Below are 18,446 nucleotides of genomic sequence, written 5' to 3'. Positions count from 1 at the left end.
ACAGCTGCTCCAATTCAAGATAGAATTCTAAGTTCAAATCTTTTTTTGATTCAACAAATGGCTGTTCCAAAATAAATAAATCAATAAATCTGCAATCTATTCACACTACTGCAAAGAAATGATATAATGAATGTGCCCAGTATTTTAGTATTAACTTTGGAGGAGTCAGTGAACACCCACTCAAGAAACCTTGTTAACATTTCCCTTTCTTCCCTAAATCTGATATTACATCCAGTTGTCAAAATAGCTCAAACAGGAAGAAAACCATTAAGCACAGTTTGTAAATACACCTCAGAAAGTTTTATCTTAATACTGGCATTTAGCTTCAAGTTTATCCTCACTTAAATCTTCAAAATGTAATCACAACACTGAATACCCTGTTCCCTCCCCACGAAGTTAGCAGATTTCTTGAAATTCACACTTAAGAGCCTTCAGCATCTAGCTCTTTAGAAGAAAAAAGGATAAAACAATGGTTGAGAAGTACAAGACCCCATCACAGAACATGGCTGTATTTACTAAGGGAGAAGTATGTAGTTTTAATTTGATTTCAGACATCACTAAATGCCAAAGTTTCATTTCTCACTGGAATACGTGTATGCTGAAAACATGCAGTTAAGAACGTACTGCTACAGGATTCACTCAGCAGCTCACCTGTAGTAAACTTGTCAGTGGAACTGTGCCTTTCTGTAGCCCCACTGACTGACATCAGATCAGAACATAATACTTAATAAAGGAGTTTAAATAAGTATGATTATTTCAGTTTGTAGTAGGACAGATGAAATCTGGTTCAGTTGGAATTTTCTAGAAAATTGTGTTGTAAAAGGGAAACAGTAATGTATTTAATGGCTTATAAATGAATATAAAAAGTTATTTCCATGGAAGGTTTTTTCTAGATTTAGCAGAAGCCAGCAGGTTTTCACAGAAGATGCAAACTTCAGTATAGCAAATTTTACTTATTTAGTCTGGGTGTAGGCTTACTATCCTAACTGAAACAATCCAGGGGCTTAGTCATTTGTAGGATTAATACAGAAATATGTACCACACGTTCACTGTTGCTCTTGGAAACAAAATAATGGTACTATGCAGCTGTCTTTCTTGAAGGCAATTCCTGTTCTATATTCTCGTATTCTACAAATTTCTGTGCAATATCATATTGCTCTCCTCCCCTTCCTTCAAAAGAAACCCACCAAAGATAAAGTAAATAAATAAATCAGCTTTTACCCTTCCAGCGGAGCTGGTGAATTATTTAGCCGATAGATTACTTGCTGAAAACATAACTTGGGTCAAGCCTGATACTTTACAATCAGAAGTGAATTTAACACAAATAGTTTTGACTTAGTATCACTTAAGAGGAATTTTCGTAAGCCTAGTAAATGTAAACAACCGTACCCTTTTATCTCCTTTCTGTTATCCCAGCAGCCCAAAGATACAGAGTTAAGACTTAAATCTTTACTTTATGTAGGAAACTACAAGTTCCACTTCAGGTCAGCCATGAATGGGAAAGCACAAGCCATCATGTTCTCAATCGTCTGAGTTAGTTTACTTTCACTGCAATATTTTAAATGATCTTTCTGGCAAGAATAACATTAGATTATGCCTAAATACTTCAATTTCTGATGCTAGTGCATAAACCACACTTGAGGTGGTTAGCCCCTAACTGCTCATCATTTTCCATCATTTATTTTATTAAAGCATTCATAAAAGAAATGGAAAAACATTTTACGTATATTATTTTTTGTCCCTGTGGTGAAACAGCTATTAACTTGCAAATTCCTAACTTGTTCACCAAAAATCACAACCGTTGGTAATCCAATAATACACAAGATCCTGGTCTCTGTACTCAAGTGTTCCATCTACCACTTGTCTTTCTGTAAGCAGGTTCTTATGTTTTGTGTCCAACTGAAAGCTTAGCACAAAACAGAAACCTCATTAACACAAATACTTTCCAGCTGTTTTACAGCAAGAGTCCCAGGAAATGCAATTCAAAAATTCCTGTTTTGAAGGCTGCAGTACATGCACAATGACACCAGGATTCCTCCCTCTCCAAGAGTAACACTATGCAAATCCCTCTCCCAGAAGGAAAGGAGGTGACAAGTCTAGAGGCTATTCTATTCGTTTGGAAGGCAGATCTAAGAATAACCACAACACAACTAAATAAATAACAAAGTAAATTTTACAGATACAGTTTTCTAGAGCATGTGGTAATGCTACTTCATACAAATATTAGCATTATTCTGAATAGGAAAATTACCTTATCAGTTACATTACTGATCTCAGTACATTTCTTAGCTATGCTTCTGCCTAAGGCAGAGACTGAATGTGATGTTCAGACAAACAGGCATGGATTTTTACAATGCATTCCATTTTTGTCTAAGAGCAGAACTTACTCTTTATGGGCCTTCATATAGCTTCATATTACATATTATATTACATACAAGTGATCTGTCTTCAGGTTGAACACTTTTGACAGGCCATCCATTCTCCTGGGTAAATCTGAAAATACAGTCTGCCACTCATATAGGAACTGGGAACATAGCAGGGATTTGGGTATTTTACTACTATGAGATACAAAATGTACACTTGATGTTTAGACTTTTAAGCTGACGTGTTTTGTCCTGAAAGTAAATGTTAACGTTGTATGTACTTACACCCGTGTACTAGGAATTGGCCCCAAGACAACAGGAAGATGAACCAGAGAAGTCCTATTAACATCAGTGACTATTCTGAACTGATTTCATTTTAATTAATACAAAGACCTACTAGGACAAAATGATTGCTTCTTTGATAACTGAGCATTTAAAACTATGTAACAGCCCATTTTCACAGGATTCCGATAACAGGTTTTCCTTGCTTGAGCTTTGAAATAACACTAAGAGTCTATCAACAGTCAAAACCATGCCTGTCTTGTGTCAGGCAGTCTTCTTTGTCCACCAGGCTCCATATGAAACAGCTTCATTCCAAAAGTTGTCTAGGTATACTAGGATGACATGCCTAAGTTAACATACATCAACTATCATTTCACAATCTTATGTTGTAAGTTTGTTGAAATTAACTAATGGCACAATAAGAAGACCTAATTTTAGTTTGTATAGCACATAAAGAAGCAAGACATCTTTTACAGTGCTTCTGAGAAAGCACTGAAGGGTTTACAGATAAATTTATTCTGAACAAGTACTTTGTTATTACATTAATGTGTGAGGAAGTGGTTGATCATCTAATCCAACTTTAAAACTTCCCTATGTTTTTCTAATTAGATGACAGAAAAACTACAATAAAAAATTAAACTGAAAAAGTTTTCAAGCTACTGAGGAGGCATAATTTTACAATTTAAATACATCAATCAATTAAACCTTACGTATTTCAGGAGAAGCTAATTTTTTTATTCTAGAAAGAGAATGATGAAGCATTAATGAGGCTTCTCCAAAAATGCTTTACAGCATCTAACACACTGCTCGTAAACAGTTTCAAAGTCCTTTTCATTCCCCTAGAAAAAAAAAAAGAGGAAAAAGAATGTAAGTATACTAATATCATCTCAAACCAAGTAATTTTGCAAGCTCATATTCTGTTGTCAACAATGGCACATAACTGGCATTAGGGAACAGTAAGAACGGTACAAATACATGGTAATAGTTGTAGCATGTTTCTTCCCTAATTTGAACTACCAGTGTCTCAGGAATTTCCATAGCTGAACACTCTTTGTACTCAGGAGCCCTGGATGATCTTTCCTTCATGCTTTATTTTCCCATTCAATTTTGAAGCCCTTATAAGACTTTTTTTTTTCTTCTTTACATTCACACTATCCTGTCATGTTGAGTTTCACAGTTAAACAAAGCACCATGTGGTAACAAATACCTCTTTTTGTTTTGAACGCGTCTCCTACAAACCCATTTGATGCTCTCGACTTCTTGTGTAATGAATAGCAATTTCTTATTGGTACCTTCTTCCATGATACCAGTGTCTTACAGAACCCCACTGCATCTTCCTCCATTTCTCTGTCCTAAACTGAAGGATCCTAATCTAATGGATTGCTCTTGGCTAATATTATTCAACATCTTTGACCACCCCCCCATATCTTTGTCTGTTTTTCTGCATTGTGTTCTCTTTGCAAGGAGACTGACCATGGAAAGCTTCACTTAATATTCAAAATACAGGTGCATTATGAACTTAAATAATTTATATAAGAATAAAGATGGTTTCCTTCCATATTCCAGTAGTTTATATTGGTTTGTTAGTTCTTTTTTTTTTTTTTTAAATAAATAAAAAACATTTGGCTTTGCATATTATCAGATTAAATGTTGTGCAAAAACTGTGGGATCTGGCAAGGTTATATACTATTCATAGAGGGTTTTTAGTCAAGCTAACCAGAGAATTTCTTACATAGTATGGATCTTCAATAATAAGTTGTTTCTGTGGATCATATGTCCCAAGTAGTTCAATTTTGGCCTTGCAGTCTTTAACTTGGTTGCTTTTCCTTTTCAGATCTCTGGAAAAAAAAAAAAAAAAAAAAGTAAATCCTATCAATTTCTCTTCAGAACTTGTTGGTATCAGTATTTGATGTTCATGTTTCTAGAGTACACAGGAAAATAATTAATATCCTTCTGGACTCAGTCAATTCTGTAGACTTTCTACACTGCTCCTTTTTTTTTTTAATTGAGTATCAATTAAAAAATATATATATCGGGGTATATCTAAATTTAATTCAGAGTGTAAGAAAACAGGCACTCAACTTAAGGCTTAATAGAACTTTTTATCAGTAAGTTTATCACCTTCTTCCTCAAATAATTCATTTAGTATTTTCAATGTCCACCTTTAGATCACATTAAATAACAATAATGAATATTATCTACATATTTTTTCAAAATTATGAGGAAGCTTCCTTCATGGGTTAAAAAACAGTGTTCTTAATTCGTATGTTGCAAGATCTCTTGATGCTGCTTCTAACTCCTGCAAAGTCCTTCTATGTTCAGGTAGCAGAGAACAGTAAATTTATGAGATGTCTTCCCTTTTCCATATTGTAACATTTTAGCAATTGTCACATCTTTTACATTGCCTCCCACTGACAAAGCATACTTTTTTGAAACAGTATTTTCCCAATCTACTTACAAACGGTCATCCATCATCCCAAACGCAGTTAAAATGCACCTCTCATCACCTTCAGATTAAAAGATGCTAAGTACTCTAATTCTGACAAACAGCTGGAACATGTTAAGTTCTTTTAACTTATCTATATATCTCCATAGCAAATCATCATTTTACTTACCCAGTGTTGAAAAACCTTAAAGCAGTTTGCAATTGGTCATAAGAAGTAATTCTCTGCAGAATATTCTTTCAAATTGTTAAGTATTCAGCAGGGCTTTTGAAAGCACAGACTGTATTTCTAAACTTCATACAGTCTTATGGATGAGATGCATGTATCATTCCCATTAACAGAATGCAAATTACACTACAACTGACAGTACTTTTTATAGTTCATAGGAAAAAAATGCCAATAGTCATAAGCATCATCAGTTTCAAGAAACTAATTTCTGATGTATTAATTCTAATTAATGAAAAAAATAATTTCATAGTATTTAGAAAGACAAAATAGCAGTGCGACTACAATACTGCTTTTCCATAAATAAGAGCCAGGACTCTATCAAGAAAGAAGGTGTTGCTTAAATTTACAGATTAAAAAAATAAAATAAAAGGCAGCCCTGTGAATGTTGACAACATTTTTTAGAGAACAAGACAGTCTGAAGACTGTCATCCTATACATCCACCTGATTACAATCATTTGCTTCAAGTCTTTTGGCATAGCACCCAACGAACAGGAGGGAGCCAAGAGGCTCAGGTACTACAGAAAAAGGGATGTCCCGTATCTCCCTTTTCTGATACGAGAGGCACTCCATCAGCACTTTTAACCAGCTACAAATTTGTATTCCTAGGACAATGGTTGAACTGGGTTCACATTTAAGATGAACCTTAGAAGTGTGGCAGTAGCAAAATCTCTAATATTGTTATAGTTGTTATGATTTGACTGCTTTACAGCTCATATATAAATGAAAACTGCCTTTGGTATTAACAATTCAAGAATTTGAATGAAACTATAGTAAGCCTAGTCACTTCTTTGTCTGACACACTGCAATCAAGCCAAGTTTTAGTGCATGACATCCATGAATAAATGGCATAACAGAGGTCACTCAAAACATTCTGGAAAATTTAACAAATTATACTTCCTTCAGATAAGAGGTTATGGTTCTTAAAGTCTTTACGTGTTACTAATAGGGTTTTCTTCCTTTGTATTATTAGGTTTACAGGTTATAGCCTTTAAAAATACTTACACTTGTAGATTATTAAAGCTCTTCCCCTTAATCCTAATCATAAATACGTACTTAATTAAGTAGAAATTCTGCTAATGACATCCAAATTATCTAGGCATCTACTTCACCTAATCTTTCTTACGCTCAAATCATCTCAAAGATGCACTTAATTAAAACCATGGGAAACAGCAGCAAACAACAAGATTTCCCCCAGCTAATGACTTAAATTATTACTGAGCTCACTATTTCCATTAAAATAAAAAGAGCGGGGGGAAGGGAGGCACACACGTTTAATCCCTTGCAGGTTTTTGGTGTCTTTTAGATCCTATGTAATCAGAAAAACAGATCACGTGGATCAAAAGACAGCGTATCCTTGTTCTTAACTACACAGGCATCAGCTACACTTGTGTAACACAAAGCATACTAAACTTCCTTTTCCTTAATCTTGACTGGCATGTATCACACTAATTAAACACTGAATTTTAGCTCATTAAACATATAGGAAATGCAGAATCCCTCTATTACAATATCATTCACACACACAAACCCCACAAAACAAGACAAGCTAAGTAGTAACACATAATGTCTTCAGAGTGACTTGTGAGCTAGCGCTATAAGCAATCCAAATTAATTTGTTTCATTTATTCATACATTACCTTAGATTGCTTTCATCCATGCAAAGTATATAATCAAAGGTCTGGAAGTCATCTTTAGTAATCTAGAATTAAAAACATATGTTTTAGCCTAGAAACTATGATTATAAAAAAGGGGAAAAAGTATTTTCAAGTTTTGCAGTTCTGTTTTATTAAAAAAGACATGTAAGGAGTGAAATTGTACATCCTTCACAAACTTGTACAATAATTTAAGGCATCATACTTTGCCATGATTATTTATCCATTTCTACAAGTTTTCCCACACAAAAATGAGTTAGCTATTTTATTAATACTTCCATAATCAAAAAGAATAAATGGAATAAAATCTATAATGAGTTCACATTAAAGAGTGCATTTCACGCATAGTCCTAGGTGTAGTATCGTAACAAAAAAAAAAAAAAAAAAACACTTTGAAGGTTTCTTCAGTACAGGTTTTTCTGGCAGGTGTCTCTGGGAAGAATGGGCTAGAGAAATGAGTAAGCAAGAGAACTGACGTATTATCCTATAAGCTATTAACTTGTACAACATATTTACATATTTGAAAAAAAATAGCAGAAAAAGCACATACTTGTGTGTTAACAGCAAATAAATACTGCTGCATAATAGGGCATAAGAAAAGACTTGGAGACTAGGCCTTAAATGAAACATTTCACACCAAGAGAACTGGAGGGGGGCAAAAGGTTGGAGCATTTGAAAAGAAAGGGTTAATGGTGAAAACTAATGCAGACTTGTTTATTACCAAAGTAAAAATATTTGCTGTATTCATGCTGTGCCTTTGACCTAAGAAAATATTTTTACAGTAGAAATAGCTCTGTTTTCCTGGCAACTCCAACAGAATTTCTACAAGCTTCTTCTGGTTGCTCTACACAGATAAACACTGCCCTGTGAAAATAAGTTGGCATAGATTTATTTGTAGTGGAGATACAGGCAAGAATTAAAAAAAAAAAAAAAAAAAAAAAAGGTAAAACACGCCTGCCACACTTCCCAATCTTTGTATACTTTGACAACATGACAGTTACTACTCTATGAATCAACACTAACACAGATCCAAATGCAGCCCTAATAACAGGATTACTGGTTAGCTTGTGCTCTTCCATAGATATCAGATAAAAAAAAGCATAATTCAGCAAACACCAATGAACTAAAGATATTCCTCAAAACTACAGAGAACTGGTATTTCTGGGGAAGAACCTAAAGAGGCAGTAAAAATGAACGTGCATTTTTGAGAAGTAGTGGCAAGCTAAACCAGTTAACTACACAGAAAATGTATGTAGTATTCAAAAAAATACAAAATTCAAAATTATACAAATATATACAAAATTATACAAAAATAAAAATTCAAAAATATAACCATTATTAAAGACCATCAACGGAGAAACACATGATCATTCCAAATTGTCTGTTACGCATTTGCTTTTATTTTCAGAAGGGTAATCTCCTTTTCTCTGCCTTAAAAAAAATAAAGAGATGCAGTAGTCTTCAAATTTATCCAGCTGTGAAACAATGTTTAATACAACCTTCCTCTAATCTCAGTTCACAATTAAGGCAAATGCTCGATATGAGTCATACTGAAATCAATTTTGACCTCAGCATGAATGGAAGTGAAACTGATTAATTCATATCTCTTTTGTGCATGAAGACTATGAGCTTAGAGAATTTCAATGGGTGCATAAAAAGACAGCCATGTACCATCAACTAAAATGTCAACATTTTATATATATACATATATATATATATATATATATACATTTATACTTCGTTTTTCATTTAAAGTTTGCTTGAACAATCACTATGATGAACATCACCAATGTAGGATGTAACCAGCTTAACATTCTATCTTACATATATCTTTTGGTAGCTATTGGATTAAAAGAAGAGATACCATCCATAATTATGGTAATTATGCACAAAATTACATTAAGGAAAGCGCTTTTCACCGGGTAAGTTTTCCACAGGAATGAAGAGGATAACTGTAAGAGGTAGTCATCTTATGGCAGTATTTGGAGACGAGAGAAGAAAAATCCCTCCTTTCTATTTCTGTAGCTCCTAGGTTAAATCTTTCTCAATCTGTTCTGAAGCAACAAAATCATACACAGAATTCTATCCTTGAGTTTGTCTCTACAAGCAAAACAAATACACTACTGCTTGTACTAACCTGACCATTGTGCAAAGCCATACTTTACGCTGTTGAGTCCCTCTCTTTCTGGAGGTACTACAAGACCACGTCAGCTCTACCCATTTAGGAGTACCAGCAGAGACTATTTGACAGAAGTTTGCAAAAAATACTGGAGTTACATAGTTAACATAGCAAAATGAACAGTTACTTGCAGTTCAGGAACTCAATTTTTGTATTTTTACTTTTTAATAAAAGAAGCTGGTTGTGCTGGGATGTTTTTACACAAATTTTCATCCTGTTAGTCTTTCTATTTATTGTCTCATTCTTTTTAATTTTCCTTCCTTGCATATTTAACATTTCTCTTCTACTTCAGAAATCTTTTCATTTGCCAGACATATAAACAAAAATCTTCATTAAGGTGTTTTCATTCCCTCTCCTCAGAGTTCTTTCAAGGCAAGAAGATCAGATGTTTTTGGATGCTTTGCTGTAGCTTAACTGCCCACAGACTGCTCTAGTAATACCAAGAACAATTCTCAAGTTTCCAAGGCTCATCTTTTAAGAATACAAACACGTTGCACTACTGTGACTTGCACTGAGTGATTAGTTTAAGTACCATTTAGCTTGCATAATGATAAACAACGCTGTTTGTAAGCACTAATAAATAACAAATCCAGGACCAGGAAGAGATCACAATATCAGGCCTTTCCTACTAATTATTCTAATAGCAAAACATTAAAAATCTGGAATGGTATTATGCTCAGTCCTGTTGCATTATTACATAACAGATTAGCATCAGCAAAGGTCAGCAGAGAGCAATTGACTAATTGAGGGAATTTATTTTAAAAAGTTAAGGAACTAACCATGCAGTCCTTGAAAGTGAATAATGTAAATATGACCTCAGGAAGGTCTGGTAAAATTCAGAAGGGATCAGAAATGAAAGACAGTAACAAGACTACTTGATCGTTTTGTCAGTAGATGAAGTAGTCCCATAAACTCAAGCTAAGTAAAGGTGAAGCCCTAAAGGAATATCTTGTATCCAGAGAACAGTTAACTCAAGTAAGTTATGTGCATGTATTTGAGTGTCTGAATGATTTAAATAGATGCAGGAACATTTATTTTCCATCTCTCTGGAGTGCCACACAGAACTAAACTTTTTGTTAATGAAAACTGAGATGAGCTTTGGTAAAACAAAGCATTTCACTACAGAAAAAACTTGTCTTTGACTTAAGAATGTTTCAAGGGTATGTTTTCCTCTGAAGTCTCCACTAACTGTACTATTTATCTTGGGTTTGAGTGTCTTAGTATAAAGATAATTCACGCAAGAGCAGAATCTTTTTATGATAGGTAAACAGGTATTCTGCTTCTTTTTGGACCTGCTAAAATGCAATCCCTTGCTGAAAGAAGCATTGCAGATTACTAGACTCAGTCCACTTTTTAATAATATTCAAAAAAGGTTTTGTAAAAATGCCCATCATACTGAACACCTGAACATAGGATTTTTCTTTAACAGAAAGACCGCTCCAATTCTTCTTAGTTATAGTTCCAATTAAACTTAACAAGAAGTTCACTAACCTCAACTGCAAGTTAGGCCACTTGGGAGTCCTTTGAGAAACTACACATAGTATTTATTATCTGATGCTTAACCATGCACTGGTCAAACGACTTCTGTGATGTAATGGTTAGCGCTAAAGAAAGCATGGGTATGAACAAGAAAGAAAATATACTCTCTTCTACCTGCCGTGCTTTATGTGCTGTCTCAATGCCATGATTTCTTAGACAGCTTAAAGCCCTTGCATCTGGGGAGCGCCCCACGTTCCAGTCTGAAACGGCAGCACTGTCTGTCATCCACTGTAAGAACAAAACAAATACATATACATATTTAAAGAAAATTAAAGTACAGTACCTGCCTGGCAATATGATTCATGGTAATGCCATGCTTCTTCATGCAAGTCTGTCCTCGATAGTCAGGAGGGTTTCCTATTTCATAGGTAGATGTTGCTGCACTGTCTATCCTCCACTACAGAAAAACAAATTTACATTTTTATGTTTCCTTTCACACTGCTTATATTTGAACTAACTGGCTACAAGACTGTTATTTCAAAGGCAAGAACAAGAATAAACAGCTTACCTTATTTTCAACTTTTTCATCAGTTACAAGTTTTCTAAAAACTGCTTCAGCTATTGGAGAGCGACAGATGTTTCCTATAGAAACAGGAGATTAAAGTAAAAATTTAGATGATTAAAAAGAAACAAAAAAATCAATAACTGTGGATTTGTCAGCACAGATCAGATGAAAGATTTTTATTTACTTGGGTAGAATGTGGATACTTATGTTATTGTAACTCAGATTCTGCAAGAGTGGAAACATAATATCCATTAGTCTCCTGAAACCCATATAATAATATGAAAACATACAACCTGTTAAAATAAATATGAGGAGTATTGTGTAAGCACATTGGTCTTTTCTCCTCCTTCACAAAGGCTCTGTGATCACAGAAGACGAAAGACAGGCAACATCACAAAATTTAAATGACAGCAAATCACATTCTTCCATACTGGCAAATTTCAACTAATGCTTTACTGGAGAATCTATAAATATTTGCCTCAAATACTTACGTTACTACCCACCTGTTAACAGAAACGTTTTAGACAATTCCAAAATACAACCACCATCAGGATGGAACCAAACTAGTGACATGGCTGAATCTGTAGTAGAAATCCTCCTGACCACTGAAGTCACTTCAGGTCAAACTGAATCCTCAACAAGTGCAGCTTCCAAATACTAACTCCACCCCCACTCCCCACCCCCAAAAGAGAAATTATTTACACAAGCTCTGAACTTACTTCAGGAAAAGAAATATTCCAGTGTTTTTTTGTTTGTTTGTTTTTCTTTTAGTCCAAAATATGGAGGATTAGTAATGAACAGTAACTTATGGCAAAGCTGAAGTACTGTCAATCAGCCAACGAACAGTTAAGATACCTGTATTTATTACAGAAATACAAACTCAGTCTTGCCTTCCAATGGCCACCAATTACACTAGCCAGTTGATCTGACCTTATTTTCAGAAACTTTAAGAAACATTTCAACAATGAACAATAATAAAAAATAAATAAATATTTTTTTTTAAAGAAATAACAGGTCCAAGGTATTTCTGCTTCACTGTTGAAGCTGTATGTAACCAGATAACTTAAGGTAAACTTCCCGAACCTGCGTGCAAAAATAGTCTTTGAAAAAATAAAAACATATCAAAAAATAAATAAATGAATCTATTCAACTTTACTTGAACTTCCTATCTTTTCATCCTTTCATATGAGGAACTAGATGCATATTTATAGTTGATATATTATCCACATCCACAACAAATCATACAAACTTCCACTTTCTATCAAGGAGTATCAAAGTCCATATGACTTCATTCATAGCTGACTTCTGAGCAGATAAGTATGAAATATCACAAATGGTAGCACTCAATTCTATACCTTTAAAAAAAAAAATCACTGTTTTGCTACTGATTAAATTCCTTCCAAATTTTGAAGAGTAAAAAAAAAATGAAATGCCCACAAACAGAACTATACTGCTGACACCAAGAGACTTACAGATCTCAGCAAAATATCAAGGTGGGTATTTCACTACTAAAGAGGAAGAAGCTGTTATGACCTGGGCATTAAAGAACTTGCTGTCAATCATGCCAACTATTAAAAAAAGTAGGTGGGAAGTAAAACTACAAAGTTTTAGAGTACACCAAAATGAATGAATGAATTAAATGAATTTCGATGGCAAATCGTTTTCCAGGGGAAAACATACTGTTTCCTTTACTTGAACTAGCTTATTCCAAGAAAGGAAACTAAATTGGTCTTCAAAGAAAAATAAAGCAGGTAAAATTTGTTTGCATTTATGAAGTGAGAAAAGAGATTAATATTTATTATTAAAATGATAAAGAATGTGATAAGTAAAAAATTATTTAATTTAATTGAATGAGTTAAGCATTAAACTATAATTTTAAGAGGAATGGAACATGGCAACATCCAGCTTAAGACAGAAAAGAACCTTTGTAGTCAATGAGACCAATTCCTCTGATACTGAGGGCATATACAGCACCACATCTCTTATAAACACATTAGGCTCTCTTTTAAAAGCATCATCTATCTTAAAAGGCTGCTCCAGAAACTCATTTCCTGCAGTAGCCAGAACCTTTTCAATCCCCACTTAATATTTATACTTGGAAGTCAATTCTCATTTGATCTTGGCTAGTATCACTCTGTAGCTTAAAAACCTTTCTTCCCTTCAACAGATACAGAGCTCTTGTCAAGCACAGTTGTGCTAATGTAAACAAACCAAGCTCCTGGCCTCCTTGTGAAATTAATTTACCCTTATCTAATTGCTCCTGTTAAGCCAACTTTAAGTAAATAAATTCAATAATTTTGAATTCCCAAATACTGGCAAATAAAGAATCCTGGAATACCATTTTTTTTTTCTTTTTTAACCAATTTGGTTTACAAAATAATAATAATAAAAAAAAATCCCCAAAATATTTGCTTAGTTCTTTTGAAAACAACCTAAGACAGCTTCTATGATAACTTCTGCTTCCTTCATGAGTATCAAATTTGCGGTCAGAGTCCCCACTTCTAATCTGCCCATTCCCTCTTTTTCTCCATTGCTTCCAACAGATTACCCTTAAGTCATCTTTCCAAACTATTACCTTCTGCTCGCATTACACCAGCTGTTGAGGACATTCACTTCTTGCCGTATGTTATTTTTCCTTTGTACGAATTATATTGTGTAACTGTGCATGATCAGTAAATTTCATTAGTATGCTTAATATTTCAGTAATTTCCAGAATTACAAAATACTTTTGAAATAAAACCTTCACAGATTTTCCTGTTTAACCTTCTCCTTTACCTGACTTGAATCACCTTTTGACTTGTTCCAAATAATTTTCACTCTTCTATAATGTGCTCACTACTTAAAATAAGTGTCTAAATCTTTGATCAAACCACATGAGATATCATCACAAATGGAAACATAAACATTGATTAAATATATAACTACCATACTTCTATCAACACCTAGGAACTGCAGTTATATAATTTATTAACTATTTGTTTGTAATTTAAAAATTAATGTCTTCCACAACAACACATTCCAGGTATTACCGGAGGTATTTATTAACACTACTGCAGAATCACTGTCACCATTCAAATGTATTCATGGGGACTATGGACAGAATCCCATAAATGATTTAACAGCTCTCTTCTCCTCATATTCTGCAATATTATTTTCATCCTAACAAATTATTTTTATCTGTGCTACTCCTTGTGACATTATAGATCATCCCATCTTTAACATTAAGCCTTATTGGGACACATGCAAACTGCCATTCTTATTTTCCATTCATTGCCCCTTTCCCACAGGGTAATTTCTATCCATTTATATACAGTTTTGCATCCCGTTGCCTCTCCAAGCTTTACTGAGATTCTCTGCACATGCACCATATTTCCTAAGCTATGGTTTGACTGTCATAATTGTGGAATGAAAGAAAAAATTTCACAAAGATTCAAAGGGGGATTACCTTCCTCCTTGGACTCAAAACACATTTTCCTTAAATTTTATCTACCAATTCCTTAGCATTGATTTTATCAGTCTTCCCCTCCTCTGGTATTCTTTTTTCCTTCACTGATCAGTCTCCTTCTAACTGATCTAATCATGCTTTTTTATGTATAAGACAATGGTATTTAAGTTCTCTGAAACTCTATCTTCTCCCTTCATTTTTTAAATTTCAACCTCTTCAGGTAGTACCAAAGGTATCCAGAAAGCGCCTTCCCATTGAAATAAATCCTATAAACATTAAATATAATGATTCAAGGGTGAAAGACAAACTTCAATTACAGAATCAGTACTGGAATCATTTGTTGACTACTTTTAAAAAGTCATGTTTTCTCACTAATTTCCCAGAGACAAGACTTCCACTGCCTATTACCCAAAGCAACGTTCAATTCTGAGTTCTTATTCCAGTCCGTGATTTAATCTTTGATCTATTCCCGTACAGAAATAGAAGCTTCACTTCTCCCATCAAGAAAGACAACTTGACTGCATTTCAAGCTCAGGCCCATCGCTCATCTCTACAAAACTGCCGATCTTATCATCCACCCTCTCAATCTGTTTTGTATCTTCATTGTTCCTTATTCAGCTCTCTAACTCTTTCACATTCTTTGTCTTCCCCAAATGTGAACAGATGCTCTTCTCTTCTGTTACAAACACCAGATGGAATAACAAAGGAAGAAGTTTTACTAGCTTTCATCCTCCCACATTTAAAAACCCACTTTCAACTCCATGTGTAGTTAGTTCATCTAAGTCATTATCGTACTACTTCCTAATGTAATTTGCATCACCCAATAACTGACCATCAGGCCTCCCTTGGCAGCAAGTGTTTAAAACTTCCCTACTCTGTGCCATTATATACTCAAATCCCTGTCTGAACTTCATCGTGGTCCCCAGTCATGTCACTGTATGTGACAAGCCTATGTCAAGCCTATCTGCAGACACTACAGGATTGTTATGCTTTTCACAGCAAGCTAAAAGCTCCCCAGTAAGAATAAAGTTCTCAACACATAAGCACCCACCCGCAACAATATGACTCCTAACATTTTTAAGCATACACCTTAATCTTATTTTCCTATTCTAAGATGGCTTTTATGACCATACTTTCAACTCTCCAGTTCTCCTGTATCACTCTGAAACTAATCACTCTGAGACTAATCAAGACACTGTATTCAAACAGCTATCTTAGCACAGAAGTAAGGTATTTTCCTTACTTCTACCTAACATTTTCTTCGTTATACAAAAAGTGCATTAGTTCTTTTTGTCAGCTCACCAAGAACCCTCATGAAAGCAGCTGTTTAGGACCTCTTTGATGTCTTACCAAAACTGCTGCTTTCTCATTGGCTGTATTTAAAAGTATATATTGGGTTGTGACAATTGAATCAGGAAACTCAAATCTTTTTGTGAGAAGTAGCATTTCCTCATACCCAATAAATTCACTGTCATTTTAGAAAAGATGTTATGCAATCTCTGATGGCAGTATTCATACTCAGTGATACACAACAACCACCAACTTCTGAGGACACTCCCAAAATCACTTTGCTAAACCATTTCTCTGACAACTACTCGTCGACACATGGAGACCAGCTTCTGGTCTAAGATGCCCATACAGCTTGTTAAGTTATAGCAGACAAGTCACAAAGAGGATAACTTATATAACATGGCATCATATTAAGTTCATTTCTAGAGCACAAGCATTAATTAGATGAGCTATGTAAGTGTAAAAAGAGAAAATAGCTTTCTGGTCCACCTCCAACTTTAATTCTTTGCCTTAAATTAAATATATATATATGTTTTCAGCTGTCTTTTCATATTCTGTAATTAAATATGCTGCTGGATTCTCCATCTATTTCTTAGTGATGAGGAACTCTTATCATTAATGTAATTATGCACATTAACTAGATTATATTTTGTTGTGTAATATCCACTTATCTCATTACAAACAAAGAATAGAGTAAATGGATATTTTAATAACGGGTTTCTTTCAAAATAATGTAGAAAGAAAATACAATTTTTCATGAAGGCTTGTACTTTTGGGGATTTGCTCTTGCTGAAAGTGGGAGAACATCTGAATTAATACGCTTCATTAATTAGCAAAGAATACTACAGGTAAAGGCAGTTCAAGACATCTACTCAACAGTCTTTTCAGCAATAACCATAGGTTATGCTAACCAAAAGTTGGGGGGGGAACAACAATTAAGACATAATCACCACTTTTCAAGACTAATTGCAAAATGTTAAGCAAACTTTTTGGAGTAAGAAGACACAAGTTGCCTTCTAATACTGACTGAAATACCTATTTGACCACAACAAAAAAGAGCTTTTCATGTCTATTAGCTTGTATGTCACACACCACATACCATTAGGTTGTATTTTTTTATAACCCTGTACCACAGAAGAGGAAATTTCAAAGATATTTGCAACATTTATTTTACAAAATTTTGTCTTGTAAACATCAGCCCTTTTTGATTTGTTCGTCCTATCCTCAAATTTAGTATCATAGTTCACTCTACACCTAAATTATCTTCTGTTAATGATGGCTGCTCAGAGTCCCAACTGGATTGTCTCAACTTATTACAGTGCAAATCATCATTATGGATTTACAGACCTGTAGATACATAGGAATTGTTTTATAAAGATTGCCACTGCCTTTAGAACATACTGCTGGGAGAGGAAGATGCATGTTAATAAGATGTTTTTATAGAGATATTTGTGTAGGCCACTGGCTCCCAAACATACACCAACTGATAATTCCTTATCTAAAGGATGTTTTTCCCAAAGTTACTACTACAGCTTGCTTTTACAGTAAGGTAAATATCAGAACATATTTCACTAAACTAAACTCATTTTGCTATTTGACTAATCTCAATTTATCCTATTACAACAGAAAAGCACTTAGTAAAAAATGAAAAACCAATAGTTTTGTAATGAAACTGGCAACATGCCAAGGATTCACAGGGATCAAGTTCGAGCATCTAAGTAAGATTATAAAAGCTAGGTGGCAGACAGTATTAAAAGCCATGCTAGATCAGAGCTGAGAGCCCTCTAGCCTGCTATCTCTGAGAGGAAGCAGATGTTTTGGGGAAGTATGTACACAGGAAGGTGCATGGCCACATTATCTACGCCGTTGGGTTAGAAATTTATGGTTGTGAAGAGGCAGAAGATTACTGTGCTCATTAGGAATCAACTGTCATGAGCTTCAGGAAAGCATCCAAACCCTTTCTGATCCCTTCACGCTTGTTTTCCATGACTTCTCATGAAATGAGATTCAGAACCTAAAAACATGCCATACACTTTTATTTTTTTTAACCTGCTGACTGCCTCTCCATTTAGGCAGCTCTTCAAAACAACAAAAAGAAAAATTTATTACTTTCACTCCTTTTCACGATGGTCAGAACTGCACAGACCGGAGTCCACCCCCGCCAAGCTCCTCTTACCTCAGGCCCCACCGCGTCTCCCCGGCTTCGCGTCGACCCTACCGCCGACTTCGGCCACCCCTGCCCCCGACCCCTGTCCCTGATCCCTGTACCCGATCCCTGTACCCGATCCCTGTCCCTGATCCCAGCCCCATATCCCCGATCCCAGCCGCCCGCCCCGCTCACCCAGGCACACGAACAGCACGGACTTCACCTCCCCCGCCGCCATCTTCTCCGCTCGGGAGGAGGAAGGAGGCGGGGGGGGCCCTCGCTAGCTGTCGCGCCGCCTCGCTTTACGACTACAGCCGGCTTCATTTTTTGCCTGATTTGAGAGAAAACGGATGGAAAAAAAAAATATTAAAA

At 35.0% G+C, this 18,446-nt stretch overlaps 1 protein-coding gene across 2 annotated transcripts; it reads right to left on the bottom strand.

Annotated features, from left to right (window-relative positions):
* Positions 1 to 53: 53 nt before the first annotated feature.
* ACP1 (acid phosphatase 1) lies at positions 54 to 18,423 on the bottom strand. Of its 2 annotated transcripts, none has more exons than XM_035321066.1 (6): positions 18,270 to 18,423; positions 11,197 to 11,270; positions 10,803 to 10,916; positions 6,956 to 7,017; positions 4,378 to 4,483; positions 54 to 3,484 (listed from the first exon to the last, which is right to left on the bottom strand). In XM_035321066.1, the coding sequence occupies exons 1-6, from the start codon at positions 18,310 to 18,312 to the stop codon at positions 3,407 to 3,409; spliced, it is 477 nt and encodes a 158-aa protein (XP_035176957.1). In that variant the 5' UTR covers positions 18,313 to 18,423; the 3' UTR covers positions 54 to 3,406. The 2 variants fall into 2 exon arrangements, with proteins under 2 accessions (XP_035176957.1, XP_035176956.1); XM_035321065.1 differs by lacking the exon at positions 10,803 to 10,916 and adding an exon at positions 10,972 to 11,085 and having other exon boundaries at positions 18,270 to 18,422.
* Positions 18,424 to 18,446: the final 23 nt, after the last annotated feature.

This window comes from Oxyura jamaicensis, chromosome 3, assembly GCF_011077185.1.
Source record: "Oxyura jamaicensis isolate SHBP4307 breed ruddy duck chromosome 3, BPBGC_Ojam_1.0, whole genome shotgun sequence".
Taxonomy (NCBI): domain Eukaryota; kingdom Metazoa; phylum Chordata; class Aves; order Anseriformes; family Anatidae; genus Oxyura; species Oxyura jamaicensis.
This window is presented reverse-complemented; position numbering and strand designations above follow the sequence as displayed.

Bases quoted from the DNA above. Each gene is read 5' to 3' on its own strand.
- ACP1 (XM_035321066.1), bottom strand. From the start codon at position 18,312: ATGGCGGCGGGGGAGGTGAAGTCCGTGCTGTTCGTGTGCCTGG. The intron at 11,271-18,269 runs GTGAGCGGGGCG...CTGTTTCTATAG, and splicing joins CGTGCTGTTCGTGTGCCTGG to GAAACATCTGTCGCTCTCCA. The intron at 4,484-6,955 runs GTAATGTATGAA...TTTTTTTTCCAG, and splicing joins ATGGATGAAAGCAATCTAAG to AGATCTGAAAAGGAAAAGCA.